This window comes from Canis lupus, chromosome 19, assembly GCF_048164855.1.
Source record: "Canis lupus baileyi chromosome 19, mCanLup2.hap1, whole genome shotgun sequence".
NCBI classification, from domain to species: domain Eukaryota; kingdom Metazoa; phylum Chordata; class Mammalia; order Carnivora; family Canidae; genus Canis; species Canis lupus.
In genome coordinates, this window is record NC_132856.1 from 42,370,703 (window position 1) to 42,388,667 (window position 17,965).

At 39.6% G+C, this 17,965-nt stretch overlaps 3 protein-coding genes across 3 annotated transcripts in view; 1 reads left to right on the plus strand and 2 right to left on the minus strand.

Moving 5' to 3' along the window:
• FBXW12 (F-box and WD repeat domain containing 12) overlaps nucleotides 1-17,965 on the minus strand; it is a 76,157-nt gene that overhangs the window by 43,305 nt on the left and 14,887 nt on the right. The window contains exons 3-4 of the mRNA XM_072788167.1: nucleotides 17,055-17,384; nucleotides 16,014-16,189 (exon numbers count right to left, since the gene is read on the minus strand). The gene's annotated coding sequence lies outside the window, so the exon portion shown is untranslated. The remainder of the gene's footprint in view (nucleotides 1-16,013; nucleotides 16,190-17,054; nucleotides 17,385-17,965) is intronic.
• Nucleotides 591-17,457, plus strand: SPINK8 (serine peptidase inhibitor Kazal type 8 (putative)). Its single transcript, XM_072786358.1, has 5 exons — nucleotides 591-780; nucleotides 7,968-8,014; nucleotides 8,821-8,942; nucleotides 14,054-14,096; nucleotides 17,271-17,457. The coding sequence occupies exons 1-5, from the start codon at nucleotides 654-656 to the stop codon at nucleotides 17,280-17,282; spliced, it is 351 nt and encodes a 116-aa protein (XP_072642459.1). The 5' UTR covers nucleotides 591-653; the 3' UTR covers nucleotides 17,283-17,457.
• LOC140610371 (large ribosomal subunit protein eL20) lies at nucleotides 3,556-4,212 on the minus strand. The gene has a single exon (XM_072786357.1). It carries the CDS (start codon nucleotides 4,164-4,166, stop codon nucleotides 3,636-3,638), a length of 531 nt encoding a protein of 176 aa, XP_072642458.1. The 5' UTR covers nucleotides 4,167-4,212; the 3' UTR covers nucleotides 3,556-3,635.

Genomic DNA, 17,965 nt, shown 5'->3' on the forward strand with positions numbered 1-17,965 from the left:
GGACATACTAATTTGCAACCTTTTGAGTAGGAAACAGATTATATCAGTTCTTATTTGTTTTTACACAGGGAGGGTCTTGGGAAGAAATGACCTAAATATATAATTTGCCTGGAAAATGTATAGGAAAATGTATAAAAACCTGCAGACAAATAATGTCAACTGCCTTGTTTTATAATATTTTCAATAATGCAAGTAAGCTGTTGGTAAATACTCCATGGTTTTCTTTTCAGTACTGTTATTGATTACTAAATATTAACACCAAAGTAATAATATGGAAGATTAAGAAATGAAAGTGAGTATTGTTTTGTCCCTTCCTGTCTTTTGTTGTTTGTTGAATTAACACGTGCCACCGAACTTCCTAGAGACTGCCCTTCTTACCTCAGAGATAAATATCAACTTTTAAACATTTTTGATGCCTATTCTTTACCAAATGATCCTCTACAGATAGCATTTACTAGCTCTTTTTCTGGCATCTTCTAAAATTCCTTTTTTTTTTTTTTTAAGATCATTTTCTTCTAATGTCCAATCATTCTAGGGAAATAAATTAAGCAATTTAATTGCATCAGACAAAATTCATTCCAAATGGCCTGAGGAAAGAACAAACTTGAAGGATTTAGACTTCACTTCCTGGTCAGTGAGGGATCTCTGTGAGAATGTGGCCTTCACACGGAACTTTCTCTATCCTACCATCTAAGGCTGCATATTTTCATAGCTCCTCTGCCACCATGAAGGAGGTCGTCCTTGTTTTGGTCATCTCCGTGTGGGCTGCCTTTGCAGTTGGTGAGTTACATATCCTTGCTCTGCTCACATTTTCTGTGGTATATCCAGGGTTACAGGAAAATCAGAGGTATCTGTGGAAGTGCTGTTCAGTTTTGTTTAATCCTAATCTCTTTCTTTTACACATGTACAAACTGAAATCCAGAGGAAGAAAGTATTCCCTCAATGTCATTGGTATCAAAGCTGGGAATCAAATCCAAACCTTCCAAACCCAGGACCACTGAACTTTCCAATACCTGATTACTATGGAAGCATTTAAACCAAAGGGCAGTCGTCACTCTGGAACATTCATTTCCAGAGTCTGTATATTTACATTTCTCAAACCCCAAAAGAATTTGATTAGGCTCTGTAGAAATAGAGTCAGATATTATTTTGGTCAATGGCTGGTTTTCGAGTAAACAGTTCATCCATAACTATGGGGAATCTCTGAGGGCCTCAGAGTAAACAGTATTCAGGCTTAACTGTGGGGAATCTCTGAGGGCCTCAATGTGGTACATTCTGATTGGGTCAGGGGCGAGGTACAAGTGGTGAAAGAATTCAACGAAGGCAGAAAAAAAGACATCAAAGTTTATCAGATACACCTCAAGGAAGCATCAGGCAGGACAGTGAAGGAGAGACTGCCAGGAGGTGGTGGTGAGGGGCTATAGTTACAGGGCAGAATGAGGAGGTATGGGGATATACCCTCCCTTTTTTGGTAATTTTAGGAACTGTGTCTGGTTGTAATTGGTCACTTAGGGCCTATGGCTATTTCAGGTGGATTGCTTAATGAGCCTGTTTGTGTCAGTTTGGTGGTCGGTGGTCACTATGGGCCCTCTTGCCTTCTTCAGATTTCCATTGCTCAAGCCTGTTGCCTAAGAGTGGCCTCTACACTCCAATACACTCAACAGGTCCTTTTTCCATCTGGATTCTGAAACTCTCATTTACCTTCAATTTTTTACTTTTTATTGGTGCTTTCTCTCACTTAAAACATTTTTTTCAAGCCTCTCTCGTCTTTTTTTTTTTTTTTAAGATTTTATTTATTTATTTATGAGAGATACAAAGAATGGCAGAGAAATAAGCAGAGGGAGAAGCAGGTTCCCTGAGGGGAGCCCAATGCAAGACTGGGTCCCAGGACCCTAAGATCATGACCTAGGCCAAAGGCAGACACTCAACCACTGAGCCACCCAGGTGCCTCCCAAGCCTCTCACATCTTAAGATGCTCTGTAACAAATTGAAAACTATTCTTCATGCCTCTCATATCTTATGGGGGAAAATATTTTTCTTTTTCTATTGAAGGAAAAGCTATTTCCTTCTATGCCAACACTTTTGACACCAAATATAAATATGTGGGTTTTCCACACCAAGCAATCCTCCCATTTTCTGTAGATACCAATTGAGTATTCCAAAATTTAATACAATTAGGACACCACTACCTGGCATTCATCTAAACACCACAGGTTAAGAGACTCAGTCCTACAAGATTGCCCCTAGTTCAGACAGCAGTCACAAGACTGGACCTCCAGTACTTCTAACTAGCTAGCTATAAGTCAGGAGTTCCCTTGACCTCCTCTTCAAGTTCATTAATTTGCTAGAATGGCTCACAAAACTCAGGATAGTGCTTTACTTATTATCACCAATTTATTATAAAGGACACAACTCAGAAACAGCCAAATAGAAGAGATGCAATGGGCAAGGTGTGTGGGAAGGGGCACAGAGCTTCCATGCCCTCTGGGTGGTCACCCTCCCAGCACCTCAGTGTGTTCAACCTGGATGGGATGCTCTCCAAACCTCTTGGTCTAGGATTTTTATGGAGGTTCCATTATGAAGGTGTCAACTGAGAAAAAGAGGGAAAACTGAAAAAGAACAAAGGCCTCCATCTGAGGTCTCAGAATTGCAATTTGGCAAGCATGGTTTCCAGAGTGACCAGAAAAGTGTCCTGCTCACATGGGAACATAAAAGGTCGTTGTGAGAAAGAAGGAGGGTAACTACTTGACATAGATACAGGCGAGAAAAGAAAAAAAAAAAACTTAATTCAGTGCTAACTGGTTGAGCTGCCTTTGATTACTACCTAGTTGATTATTTTATAGGTGTTATCAAACAAACTTCCTCTGGGGATGCACTAGTTAACGTTTGTCTTCATAAAGGTAATATAAACAGTTTTATGGTCCAAGGACCAGTTTGTTCTGTTGGTTTTATAAGCAACTATTTGCAATACAATGACCACTTCTGGCCCAGTTCAAGAGTTCAGGAATTAGAAAGAAAAGGAGAGCTTCAAAATGGAGTGTCTCATGTCTAGAAATTTTATATAATTCCACGAAGGCTCGACTGATTGAATCAATGGTCATTGGTGATTAATTCAATCTCCAGCCCTTCTTGTCTCCAAAGGTTGAGGGGTGGGGCTGAAGGTTCCAATTCTCTAATCATGTGGTTTGCTTCTCTAGCAACAAGCCCCATCTTCAAGAGCCACCTCATGAGGGATCCCTGGGTGGCGCAACGGTTTGGCGCCTGCCTTTGGCCCAGGGTGCGATCCTGGAGACCTGGGATCAAGTCCCACATTGGGCTCCCGGTGCATGGAGCCTGCTTCTCCCTCTGCCTGTGTCTCTGCCTCTCTCTCTCTGTGTGACTATCATAAATAAAAAATTAAAAAAAAAAAAGAGCCACCTCATGATCATAAACCCAGGTGTGGTGGAAAGGGGCTTATTATGAATAACAAAAGATACTCCTCTCCCCATCACTCAGGAAATTACAAGAGTTATTGGAGTTTTGTGCCAAGAATTGGAGACTGAGACCAAATATCTATTTCTTATTTTTTTTTTTTTTTTTTTGGTTTTACCCGAGATGTTTATTTGAGCAGACTTGGGCACCGGCAGGCTCTGCATCTAAAAGAAAGTGTTGGGCCTCTTGGTGGTGAAGCGTGGCTTGTGCTGACGATGCAAGACCCGATGGGGCAGTGGGAACTTGATCTTGGAGTCGTGGAACTGCTTGACCGCTGGCCGGCGGCACTTGCTGGCTGCAATCTCCTCCACCTTCATGATCTGGATAGAGTGGGCCCGGGCACGGTGTCGGGCACCCATGTCTCGGTAGCACTGGGTGACGGCGCCTGCGGTGGTCAGATCCCGGTATTCCCGGTACATGTTGTGGGTGCCACTGCGTGAATCATAGCGCAGCCAGATGCCGAAGTTCTTCACCCGCAAGGGAGATTTCTCGAACACCTGTCCACAGTAGACAATTTCTCCAGAAGACTTCTTCATCTTCTTCAGTTGAGACACAAAGTACCAGAAGCGGGACTTGGCGACAACATGATTAGGTGCAAAGATTCGCATCCGATACAGGGGCGGAGTGTGACATTTAGGGGTGGGCAGACAGCGCCCTACCACCTTGTACTCTCGCAGCGTGCCCGAGGCCTTCATAGCGTACTCTCTGCTCTCGCCGCCACACCAAAAAGGAAGTAGACGTCCTCGTGCTCTATTTCTTATTATATCACATCTCCTCTTTCCTATTACACTTAATCCTCTCTAAAGAAATCCAGATTTATTCTTATACTTTCTCATCTTTCACTTCATCTTCATTCCCACTGCTACTGAGAACACCACCCACTGGCATCAGCCCTCCTGCAGGCACACCATGTGACCTTCTGGCTAAGTGTTGGGCCCACCCTTTGTGGGGAACATACCATTATTCAACCAAGGTAGATCACTTCATCTTTCTTGAAAATCATTCTGTCCATTCCCTCCCATTTTTATGGCCTTATATTTTCCCTCTGTTTCTATCCTGCATACCCATTTCACCCATTGTTCAATTGATAAAACACTTCATACATCACGTAAATGCATGCCCTTCTCACAGAAATGACTCTTCCTTAGTGAAGGTTTTCATCATTGTTCCCTGAAAGAATGTTTATATTCTTCCTGTTTCCTTTGCCTTGACTTCCTTTAATCTGTCATCCATACTGCTTAAGAATTTGCCCTTTTTTAGCACAAATCTTATCTTAACTCTGCTATAATAAACACAAAAGCCTTTGTGATAATAACCTTACCATTATGCTGGGTTTCCTAATGAGAGAGTAGGCAGTTAGTGATACATGAGCAGGGAACCAGACTTTCTGACCAGTAAAAAGATAAAAATCAAGAAACCACCAACCATCCCCAAAACACAAACAGCTAGAAAAAGACTCCAGGGATACGCCTGCAGTCTTCCCTAAAACCGCTGCACTACAGTAACCTGTAGCTTCATTATTATTTACATTGCAGGCTTGACCTCCCCCCCCCCCCCTTGTGGAGGATTGCTGTCAGAACAGATCTGACAAGGACTATATAGGACCCAAAACTCCCCCTGCTGACTGGTAGGAGGAGTCCCTTAGGTGATTGGACACAACCTCTGTCAGAGTGCTCCCTAGTTGACCCCTAACCTATGCAAACATAAAAAAAGAAGAAAAACACCCCTAACTCTGGTGCAGTTGCGACATCTGGGTTCTCCTGCTCTAGTATTTTGACAGCGTATTTAACCATAACTGCCATTCTACTCTTGCTTACTTGAGAGTTTGACTCTGAATTCTCTCTAGGCTGAATTTAAGACTTGAGGTTGGTGCTGAGTTAGGGAAGGGACCCGCCTATGACATTAGCAGCCACTTATTTACATCCAATAACTACATACCATCTGCTGAGAGTGGGCCAGAAACTGGGCTAGACCCTGGATATATGGCAGGCATGGTCCCTGGTCCAGCAGTGGGACAGAAATGTGGCTGGAGAGACCCATCAAGTGCTAATGCATTAGTATCCAGAAATATATAAGGAGCTCTTACAATGCAATAATAAAAAGACAAGGGCAGCCCCGGTGGCGCAGCGGTTTAGCGCCGCCTGCAGCCCAGGGCGTGATCCTGGAGACCCCGGATCCAGTCCCGCGTCAGGCTCTCTGTGTGATGCCTGCTTCTCCCTCTGCCTGAGTCTCTGCCTCTCTCTCTCTCTCTCTCTCTGTCTCTATGAATAAATAAATGAAATCTTTAAAAAAAATAATAAAAAGACAAATAAGCCAATTTTTTAAGTAGGCAAAGTAAAAAAAAAAAGCCAAAGTAACTGAACAGACATTTCTCCAAGATAATGGTTAATAAGTGCACGGAAGGATGTTCAACATCATTGGTCATTAGGGAATATTATTCAAAACCACAGTGAGATACCACTTCATACCCACTGTGCTGGCTATAATAAAAAAGGGAGAAAACAAGGGTTGGCAAGAATGTGAAAAATTAGAACCCTCGTACATTGCCCCTGAGAATGCAAAATGGCTCAGGTTCTTTGGAAAATGGTCTAGTAGTTTCTCAAAAGGTAACCATATGACCCAGGAATTCCACACTTAGGCGTATACCCAAGAGAAATAAAAACACATGACCACACAAAGAATGTGTATAAATGTTCCTAGTAACCCTACCCATAATAGCCTAGAAGTGAAAACAGTTTAAATGTCTATGAATTGATTAATGAATAAGTGAAATATGGTATATACATCCAATGGAATATGAAATTTAGCCATAAAAAAGAAGTACTGATGCATACTGTAACATGGATAAACCTTTCAAACATGGTGCTAAGTGAAAGATACAGAAGACTATGTATTGTATGATTCTATTTATATAAAGTGTCCAGAAAGGATGGAAAGTAGATTAGTGGTTATCTGGGATAGGGGAATGGAGGGGTTGTTGAGGGAAGAATGAAAAGTAACTGCTGATGGGTACAGGGTTTCTTTCTGGGGTGCTGAAAATGATCTAAAACTGTGGTAATGCTGCCCAACTCTGTGAATATACTAGAAACCACTGTACACTTCAAATGGGTGAATTCTCTGGTATGTGAATTATATCTTAATAAGGCTGCTATATGTAAACAGCTGATAATGTATCATACATATTATATATAATAATCATGTTATCAGGTAATTATATATAATAAAGTATTATATACATATACAGTTGATCCTTGAATAATGTGAGGCAAGGGTCACTCCCACATACAGTCAAATGTCTATGTATAACTTTTGGCTCCCCAAAACTTGACTACCAATAGCCTAATGTTGACTGGAAGCCTTACCAATAACATAAACAGTCGATTAATATAATATATATTTTGTATATGTATTATGTATTGTATTCTTTTTTTAAGATTTTATTTATTTATTTGAGAAAGAGCATGGGCAGTGGGGAGCAGAGGAAGAGGAACAAGCAGGCTCCCGGCTGAGCAGGGAGCCCCATGCGGGGCTTGATCCCCTGACCTGAGCCAAAGACAGATGTTTAACCAACTGAGCCAGCCAGGTGCCCCTATCTGTTATATTCTTAAAATAAAGTAAGCTAGAGAAAAGAAAATGTTATTAAGAAAATCATAAGGAAAATACATTTATAGTACAGTACTGTATTTATTGGAAAAAAATCCACACATAAGTGGACCTGTACAGTTCACACGTGTTGTTCAAGAGTCAACTGTATATGAATAATTGCAAAGACAGCTTTGGATCAAGAATATATATGCCCTTGAAATCAATATAACATTGTATGTTAACTACACTACAATTTAAAAAAAGAAAGAAAATATATGGGGGCAGCTGGGTGGCTCTGCCTTTGGCTTAGGTCGTGGTCCCCGGGGGTCCCAGGATCGAGTCCCGCATCAGGCTCCCTCTGCCTATGTCTCTGCCACTCTGTGTCTCTCATGAATAAATAAATAAAATCTAAAAATGAAAGAAAGAAAAGAAAGAAAGAAAGAAAGAAAGAAAGGAAGGAAGGAAGAAGGAAGGAAGGAAGGAAGGAAGGAAGGAAGGAAGGAAGGAAGGAAGGAAGGAAGGAAGGAAGGAAAAAAGGAAAGAAAAGAAAGAAAATATGTGGAAGCCTTAATGAAACTCAGCATCTTCTAAAGTATTTCCATCTAACTATTTCATGGTAATTTGTCATTTAGAGAGTGTTTTCTAAAAACAACTAAGAAGGATTATAGAAGTTGTTATTTACCTGTGGAAGGGCCGGGATTAAGATCTCCGTTTTTACATGAGGGACAGGGCAGAAGTTTCCCATTTCTTCACTTCTTTAGAGGGCAGCATGCATCACAGAGGAACCACAGCCCCTCCTGATGGGATGTGATGCTTTCTTTGTGCCAACCAGGGTTTCCCTCACCCTAGCTTTCCCCGCTAAGGTCAGAAGACAGAGGAGCAACTCTTGTGAATGTGTTTTTGTCTTCCAGATTTCCCTCTTCCTACAGGCGCAGGAGCTCACCTCCAAGAGACGAAGGTAAGCTCTACCTCCTTGGTTCCTAAGAACAAGAATGGGGAGCAAAGCCAGTTTCCTTGATAGCCCCAGATCTTTCTTTTGAGAGGTGGAGGCAGAGGGGGCTTGTATGGGAATAACACCACAATAAAAGTTGGGTCATCAGTTACGTAGCACATTTCATATGTTCCTGAGCCCTCTTCCCATGCATTATCCCAATCAGCTCATACTCTCTTGTGGGATAGAAGCCGAGTATTTTTTTTTTTTTCTGAAGCCGAGTATTTTGAATCATTAAATGGGTGTTGAAGTCATGGCTCAAGTTCATATCTGTCCTATGCTGGCAGTGGACATTCTTTTAGTCAAGATATGCCAATATGTCCATCCTGCCTCCCACATACTAATGCTTCACAAATAGTCTCTCTGTCCCCTTCCTTCTACATCCCACCTCTGCTGTGACAAGCTTGATGCCACTGTTGTGTGAAACACCACATACAAGTCACTCAGTAATGTTCATAAGAAAAGTCTAACCATAAAGACATTCTCCTTTCTGTAATCTAACGATCGCATTTTGTGGTTGCTTGGGCAGAGATTTTCATCCTAATGAGTAACTTAGAGCTCAGACTGGGGAGTTCACAGCTCACATGTTAGGTGATGATATATATTATATTCATATTGTTGCGTAAGTGCCAGGGGCCAAACACTGAAGCTGCTAAAGACTGTCCTCTGAATGCCTGATCTAGCATTCCTTCTTCAATTCCCCTACCCCACTACCAGTGACAATGGTCAGAGGATCTAGAGGAAGGCATCTCTAATCTGTGTCTCACCTTCAGGTGGAGTGCAGTGAGAATATAAATAAGTGCTGGATTTTCTCTTACATCAAGCCAAGTGAACCCATATGTGGCAGTGACCAGATGACTTACAGCAGTGAATGCCATCTCTGCTCCGAAATTCTGTAAGTCTTGATTTTTATTCTCCTTTCTCTCAGTCAGGGGGCTGAAGGTAGCCAAGATAGGAGTAACCTCCTCAGAATGCTTCCTCCTGGTTAGATCTTCCCTCCAGGGACTCCTCCACTATTTGCTCCTCCATTTCTTCCATCCCTCCCTATACTCCCAGAAGTGATGCCATTCACACAATTGCAGAACAGAAACCCACTGAGGGGAGAGTGTTCTTCCTGGCCTGGGCAAGTATTAGGTGGAAAGTTCTCAGTATCAAGTAGCCACAGCATTCAGATCACATAACCACAGATGAGGGTTACCCTCAGGCCAAAGAACAAAAGCCTGATGAGGAAGAGGAGGAAGGGGCTGGGTGAAAAATCCTCCCAGCGGATGGCTTGTTGATCCTTGAATGGGTATTATTCTCTCAAGCAACTTTCTTTAGCTTCCAGCTTTCTTTTAGCTTTCATGCTTTAGCAATATGCTTAAATCTTTGGGCCCATTACATGTTAGAAGATTTAAGTGACACCCACGTGAAATGCCCAACCCTTCGTCTGAGAGGAACAGTGGGGCACAGAGCTTTTTATCAAGGAGGCTGCCTTACAGAGGTTGGAGGAGGATTTCTCTGACATCTGCTTTCTCCTTTAAGGAGAAAAGCAATACCCTTGGGTAACTAAGATTTAGAGGTTAAGTCCAATATTTTAAGAGAGAGAAAAGCAAAGACATGAGAGTAGATAAAACTTTCTTTCTGTCCTTCCTCTGGTCTTCTCCTTAAAAGAAGAAATGATAATTCTGGTCACAATAAGAGATGTCAAGCTGGGCAAGATTGGATTTTCTTGAATGCCTTGCTGCATAAATACCAAAATTTACATTAGAACTCACAAATTTACACTAGAATTAAATAACTTTAGTGTCAGCCTCAATCACCCTTACAGACAGCTGACAATCAGAATGCACAGTCTGGGGAACTTAGAACATCAGACTCGGGATCCCTGGGTGGCTCAGCAGTTTAGTGCCTGCCTTTGGCCCAGGGCATGATCCTTGGGGTCCCAGGATTGAGTCCTGCTTCAGGCTCCCTGCACGGAGCCTGCTTCTCCCTCTGCCTGTGTCTCTGCCTCTCTCTGTGTGTCTCTCATGAATAAATAAAATCTTAAAAAACAAAAAACAAAAAACATCAGACTCATAGAATGCTAAAACCAGGAGATCCTTGAGAGATAGCTTCCAAAGAACTCACATTGACCAAATTTTTGGAAATATTTTCTTAGTAGTTAATATAATGGAATTAAAAGATCTTAATGTATAATAACTTAGTTTGGATTGATACCACATTAATTACAAAAGTATTTTACAAGTTTTGTTCCTGGGGCACCTGGGTGGCTCAGTTGGTTAAGCATTTGCCTTGAGCTCAGGTCATGATCCCAGGGTCCTTGGATGGAGTCCCATATTGAGCTCCCTACTCAGCAGGGAGTCTGTGTCTGCCCCTTCCCTCCCTCCACTCATTTTCTCTCTCAAATAAAATCTTTTAAAAAAATAATTTTTTTTAAAATAAAAACTTTGATCCTAATAGCTCCTATTCACCCTTCTTTGCATATTATCATGCAAATTATACCTTAATATATGTATGCCCAACAACATAGATTCATAATTATCACTTTATGTGGTTATCTCTTAGATAGGAAAAAATAATTACAGATAAAACACATTTATACTGTTTTCCTATATAGTTAACTTTGTTGGTTCTCTTTGTTTCTTCATGTGGATTTGAGGTTCTGTCTGGTATCCTTTCACTTCAGCCTGAAGGACTGTCTGCAGTATTTTGAAGCAACACATTCCCTCATTTGGGTTGTTTCTTCATTTTAGCTGTTGTGAACATTTATGTAAAGGTATTCATTTGAGTACCTGTTCTCAATGTTTAGGGTATAAACCTTGGAGTGGAATTTTTCTGGGTCTTATAGTAATTATATATGTAACTTACTGAGAAACTACCAAATATTTTCCACAGGGACTGGACCATTTTACATTCTTGCCAGCAACATTAAGGGTTCCAATTTCTTTACTTTCTCCCCAACATTTTAAAATATCCATCCTTGTGGTTGTGAAATGGTATCTCATTATGGTTTTAATCTACTTTCCCTAATGACTAATGATGTAAGCATCTTTGCATGTACTTGGTGGCCATCTGTATACTTTCTCTGGAGACATGTCTGAGTCTTTTGCTCCTTTTTTTTTTTTTACTGCATTATTTGTCTTTTTAGTTTTGAGTTGTAAAAGTTCTCTATATATTCTGAATTCTAGATATAATTTGCAAATATATTCTCCCATTCTGTAGATTGTCTCCCACTTTCCTGATAATGTACTTTAATGCACAAAGTTTTGAATTTTAATCAAGTCAATGTATCTTTTTTTTTTTTCCCCTGCTGCTACTGTTCTTGCTATTAGAGTCATACCTAAGGATCCACTGTAAAATCCAAGGCAGGAAAATTCACCCATACGTTTTCTTCTAAGAGTTTTATAGTTTTGGCTATTAAATTTAGGTTGTAGATCAATTTTTGAGCTAATTTTTGTTATGGTGTGAGGCAGAGGTCCAACTTCATTCTTTTGCATGTGATTATCTACTTGTCCCAGCACCATTTGTTGAAAAGACTATTCCTTCTCTCACTGAAAGGCCTTGGCACCCTTGTCAAAAATCAATTTGTCATAGATATTTGAATTTATCCCACATTCTCAGTTTCATTCCATTGTTCTATATGTCTATCCTAATTCCAATGCCACATAGTTACTATATCTTAGTAGTAAATTTTTGAAATTGGGATTTGGAGGTCCTCCAACTTTTTTTTTCAATGGTTCTGGCCACTCAGGACCTTTTGCAACTCCATATGAATTTGAAAGACAACTTTTCTGTTTCTGAAAAAAAAAAAAAAAAAAGCCATTGGTATTTTGATAGGGATTACATAGACTCTGTAGATTGCTTTGAGTAGTATGGACATTTCAACAATACTAAGTCTTCCAATCCATGAGCATGGGAGAGCTTTCTATTTATCAAGACTTCGTTAATTTCTTTCAGAAATGTTTTGTAGTTTTCAATGTACGAGTCTTTCACTTCCTGAGCTAAATTTATTCAGAGGTATTTTATTTTTTGGATGCTATTGTAAAGTGAATTGTCATTGTTTTTTAAGTAGGCTCCCTTCCCAACATGGGGCTTGAACTCATGACCTCAGGATCGAGAGTTGCATTCCCTACCAACTGAGCCAAACGGATACCACTATAAATGGAATTGTCCTATTAATTTTATTTTCAGATTGTTCACTGCTGCTAAATAGAAACACAACTGATTTTCATGTTGTGTTTCATGTTTTCACTGTACCCTGAAACAGTGAATTTACTAGCTTTAGTAGCTTTTATATGAATTCTTTGGGATTTTCTATATGTAGAATTATGTCACCTTCAAATAGTTTTACTTCTTCCTTTCCAATTTGGATCTCTCTCCCCACTCCAGTTTTATTGAGGTAAAATTAACAAATGAAATTTTGGATGCCTTTCTTATTCTTGCTCTGGCTAGAACTTTTAGCATAACGTTGAATATTAGTGGTGAAAGTGGGTATCCTTGTCTTGTTCCTAATCTTAGAAATTTTAGTCTTTCACCACTGAATATGATATTTGCTATGGGTTTTTCATAAATGTTCTTTATCATGTCGAGGAAGTTCCCTTCTATCCCTTGTTTTCTGAGAGTTTTTATTATGAAAAGGTGTCAAATGAGGGTTGGGTTGTTTTTTTTTTTAATGTCAATTGAGATTAACATGTACTTTTTACCTCCTTCATTCAATTAATGTGATGGTATTGCATTGGTTGATATTTTGGGGTTGAACCACCCTGAGTTCTTGGGATAAATCCTGCTTGGTCATAGTGTATAAATCTTTTAATATGCTGTTGGATTCAGTTTGCTATAACTTAGTTGAGAATTTTTACATCTATATTCATAAGGTATATTGGTCTATTGTTTCATGTGCATGTGTGTGTGATGTCTTTGTCTTTCCTATCATGGTAATTCTAGCTTTACAGAATGATTAGAAAGTGTTTTTTCCTCTTCTATTATTTGGAAGAGTTTGAAAAGCATTGGTACACACTCTTTAATGTTTGGTAGTATTCTAATGAAGATACCAGGTCAAACTTTTATTAAGAGGTTTTTTATTACTGATTCAATTTCTTTACTTGATATAAGTCTGTTGAGATTTCCTCTTTCTTCTTGAGAGAGTGTAGGTAATTTGTGTATTTCTAGGAATTTGCCCATTTCAGCTAGGTTATCTAATTGTTCACATACAACTGTTCATAGTATTCCTAATCATTTTTTTATTTCCATAAGGTCATAGTAATGCCTCATCTTTCATAAAATTTATACTGTCATTTTATTGTATTATTTAATTGTATTATATGTACTCTGGATTTCTACTTAAATATTCAAGATTATTTTAAAATTTTTTATATTCTATAAAATACATAATTTTATATATCCAATATCTTTGACAAATAAAGATCTATAACAATAGGTATTTTAAAATATTTGTTATGTAAGAACTCACCATATGGGGATCCCTGGGTGGCTCAGTGGTTTAGCACCTGCCTTTGGCCCAGGGTGTGATCCTGGAGTTCCAGGATCGAGTTCCAGGATTCCCAGGATTGAGTCCCGCATCAGGCTCCCTGCATGGAGTCTGCTTCTCCCTCTGCCTATGTCTGCCTCTCTTTCTCAATTTGTGTCTCTCATGAATAAATAAATAAAATCTTGAAGAAAAAAAAAAGAACTCACCATAAGCAGAGTGTTTCCTTCTCAAATTTAATTAAAGATTATCAAGTGAAATTTATTTTTTTATAAAGATTTTATTTACTCATTTGAGAGAGAAAGAGCGAGCACAAGCAGGAAGAGAGGTAAAGGGAGAGGAAGGGGGAGAAGCAGACTCCCACCAAGCTGGGAACCCGATATGGGGCTCAATCCCAGGACCTGGAGATCATGAACTGAGCCAAAGGCAGATGCTTAGCCATCTGGGCCACCCAGGCACCCCTATCAAGTGAAATTTAGTTATAATTTATAATACGCCTTAAAAGAAAAATAATCATTTCAAAACATAATTTCTTTCAGATACAAAGGGCTTAATATAACTAAACTATATGATGGACCATGTGTAAGTAAAGTCACTTTCATTTTTCATTTTTAGGAGTAAACCAGATATACTGATGTTATAGAGTTTTAAATGCTTTGTTATAAAAAATTTCTAGTTTATACATTTATAAACAACTAGATACAATAAAATATCATATGTCTATCATATCAAACCAATGAAGTAGAAAGTGTCTGCCACATTTCCTTCATTTCTTTTTTCTTTTCCTAAGTATATTAACACATGTCTTGCACATCATGTCATATTACTAAGAAGTGTGGACATTTCCTTACATGCCCACAATGCTGTTATCACATCTAATTAGTTCCCTGTCATCTTCTAGTACGTATTTCACGTTTATTTATTTATTTTTTTTTATTAAATTTTTATTTATTTATGATAGTCACAGAGAGAGAGAGAGGCAGAGACACAGGCAGAGGGAGAAGCAGGCTCCATGCACCGGGAGCCCGACGTGGGATTTGATCCCGGGTCTCCAGGATCGCGCCCTGGGCCAAAGGCAGGCACCAAACCGCTGCACCACCCAGGGATCCCCGTATTTCACGTTTAAATGGAGGAACCTCCATTCTGTTTTCCACAGGGACCGAACCAGTTTGCATTCCCACCAACAGTGCACAAGGGTTCCTATTTGAATCCTTGCCACACTTGTTGTTTCTTGAGTTTTTTATGTTAGCCATTCCAAAAGATGTGAGGTGATATTTCACTGTAGTTTTGGTTTGCATTTCCCTGATGATGAGTGATGTTGAGCATCTTCCCATATGTCTGTTGGCCATGAGATTAAATACTAAATGTTGATCATACACAAAAATACTTTCCGAGAAATATTCAGAATAATGTTTGATCAAGTATCTGGGCACCATGGCCCAGCTAAGTTGACACATAAAATCAATCATCACAAAGCCTGTCTGTGAGGCACTGGTTGGAAAACAGCTGTTCTCCAATACAGAGCACCTGCCCCAGGGACCATTATGTGTATAAGTAATGAACTTTTTATTTTGTTCAAGTCTTTTCATGTTTGTCTGTTTACTAAATGGCACTCGAGCCTGCCTAAGACAAAAATGAAGGCACTATAATCATCAATCCGAAGGCAGGCTTAATCACAAACTATTAACAGTATTAAAGGGATCCTGCAATTGTGCTGGATGCAAGATCAGTCAACAATAACACATCACTCAAAATAGAAACAAAAACTATGAAATATCTGAAAATTAACTATATAAGAATAAAAATACTCGGGACTTCCAAAGAAAAAAACTTTAAAACTCAGACAAAGGATATTTGAAATCATATGAATAACAGAGAGGCAGTCCATACTCCTAGGTTATAACTTAAGTAATATGATTTGGTTTTTTCTAAACTATTCTAAAAATTCATTTCATTCCCAGTCAATATTTTGTTGGACTAAAAATATATATATATATATTTTGTTGGACTGATGATGTCTGATAAGTAAAGGACATTATGGTAAGTTAGTAGACAGCTGACAGAACTGGAGGATATTTGCCATTCCCAAAAACAACAATAAGTTAATATTGAGAATGTGTATGCAAATAAGCAGCAAGAAAATATAAGGTAAACCAACAAGAAAACAGGCAAAGGCTATGGTTTTATACAAGAAAGATAAAGACTAATTAGCATAAGAAAGATGTTCAAAACCTCATGAGTAACCAAACAAGTTCAAACTGAAACAAGAGAACAATTTGTACTTGTTATATTAGCAAACATCAGAAAGCTGGGTCATGTCCAATGCTATAGCTTCATAACATGTGTTAACAGAGAAGACTGTTATAGCCACTCTTGAGGACTAATCTACCACTTCTTAGGCAAAGTAAGAAATTAGATACATGCATATCTCCTGGGACAGCATTTCCAAACCTAGGAAATCACAAAGCAATTCTCTCGTAACTTTGTAAAGTGACATACATGTTTACCGCAGTGTCATTCATGGTGGCAAGTGGCAGGTTTCGGGGGCAGCCTGGGTGAGACTAGTCCAGAAATCAACTAGTAAACTGTGGAAGGTGTCCTCATGGAGTTCCATGCAGCTCTCAGGATAAATCAGATGTACATTCAGCAGCATGAGTAGGTCTCAAAATACTGCACTGAGAGAAAAAGCAAGAGACAGAATAATTCAAGTAACTCAATACCATTACGTAAATTAAAAATAAACACAAACAATACATAGTTTATATAAACACATAAGCAAAAAAGAGACGCTAAGCTCATTAAAATGGGTGGCTATAGTGTGAGGAGAAAGGGAATGAATGAATGAATGAATGAATGAATGAACAATGGCCCCTCCCGAAGCCCTTTACCAAAGCACAATGGACATGGTTTCCAACAAGACTGCAAAGAAAATAACAATAACCTTAGGGGCAGCCTGGGTGGCTCAGTGGTTTAGCCCTGCCTTCGGCCCAGGGTGTGGTCCTGGAGACTAGGGATTGAGTCCCACGTCGGGCTCCCTGCATGGAATGGAGCCTGCTTTGCCCTCTGCCTATGTCTGTGTCTCTCTCTCTGTGTCTCTCAGGAATAAATAAGTGAAATCTTAAAAAAACAAAAAACACAATATCCTTGATGGGAGGACTAACAATTATCACTGATTGACTGCCAATCAATACACTGATTAAGGTATGTGTACCTTGCACTGTGCCACATGCTTTGCCTGTATCTCCTCTGCCATGTTTCTACAGCCCCCACCATGAGGAAGGTGTTGCTATTAGCTACATTTCATACTGAAAGATGGAGAGGTCTACAGAGGGATGTGACTTGCCCAAGACCACACAGCTAGGAGCAGGCAGGGCTGAGTCTTGGACCTGGCTGGTCAGCCTTCAGACCGTTCTTTATCACCTCTTTCTATGCTGCCCATGGCACCTCATATGCCTCTGACCAGACTGTTTTACACCAACTTCAGTGCCTCTATCCTCCACCTTTTCTGCCTCATGGTTCTCCTGGGGTTCAAAGACTCACATAGGCATCTGCATTTTTAGCTCTCCTCTTCTCTTCCCAAGTCCACTCTGTGCTCTTGTTCTTCACTGAAATTAGAACGTCTCTAGTTTGCCTTCTCATTCATAGAATAATTGTTTAGCATTCCTCCAGCAGGACTATGGGTGTGGTTATCAATGTGGTGGGTTTTCTCTGAATTTTCCCAAATTTGATTTCTCTAAGCAGATACTTCCCTTGCAGGAAAACTCCTGAATTTACCATGAAGAATTATAGATCTTGCTGAATCCCCAGATGATTAAGGGAAACATAATGGTTGTCACTTCAAGTATCATCCTGTGGAGGAGAATGCTGATGCTGGAAGAAACCAATGGTTAGATGATCAAACTCCTTGAGATTTGCTTCTTCAATAAATGATTCTCAGTAGAAATTCTGGCTGGCAAACATTTCTCTTGGTTATTAAGAATCTCTTAAAAATATCAACTATTCTGTGTTCTCATCCCAAAACTACATGACTTATGCCACAGATTCCATCTGTTCTCATACAGATTGTGAGCAAATGACCCCAGAAATCTAAACAAGACAATGGGTGCCTTAAGAGCAGCTATATTTACAACCTGAGGGCTCTGGTCATTATTGAGATGAATATGTGTCATGTGAGTAACACGGTTTTCAATATACCAGGATCTGATTTGAGTAATTTCAATCAGACCATAAAAGAGAGAATTTTATCCAAAGAAAATGTGTTAAGCACATTACTTGAAGTAATGCCTGGCCACGGTAAGGTTTCCAAATAGTTTACAAGCACTAACTTATTTAAGCCTCACTACAAACTCAAGAAGTACATCCTCAGTTTATAGACAAAGGGATGGAGGCTTAGAAAGTTGCACACATGGGACACCTGGGTGGCTCAGCGATTGAGCATCTGCCTTCAGGTC

Excerpts from the sequence above, each read along its gene's own strand:
- SPINK8 (XM_072786358.1), top strand. The coding sequence starts at position 654 with ATGTGGCCTTCACACGGAACTTTCTCTATCCTACCATCTAAGGCTGCA. Across the intron at positions 781-7,967 it reads GTGGGCTGCCTTTGCAGTTG|ATTTCCCTCTTCCTACAGGC; the intron begins GTGAGTTACATA and ends TTTGTCTTCCAG. Across the intron at positions 8,943-14,053 it reads CATCTCTGCTCCGAAATTCT|ATACAAAGGGCTTAATATAA; the intron begins GTAAGTCTTGAT and ends AATTTCTTTCAG.
- LOC140610371 (XM_072786357.1), bottom strand. The coding sequence starts at position 4,166 with ATGAAGGCCTCGGGCACGCTGCGAGAGTACAAGGTGGTAGGGCGCTGT.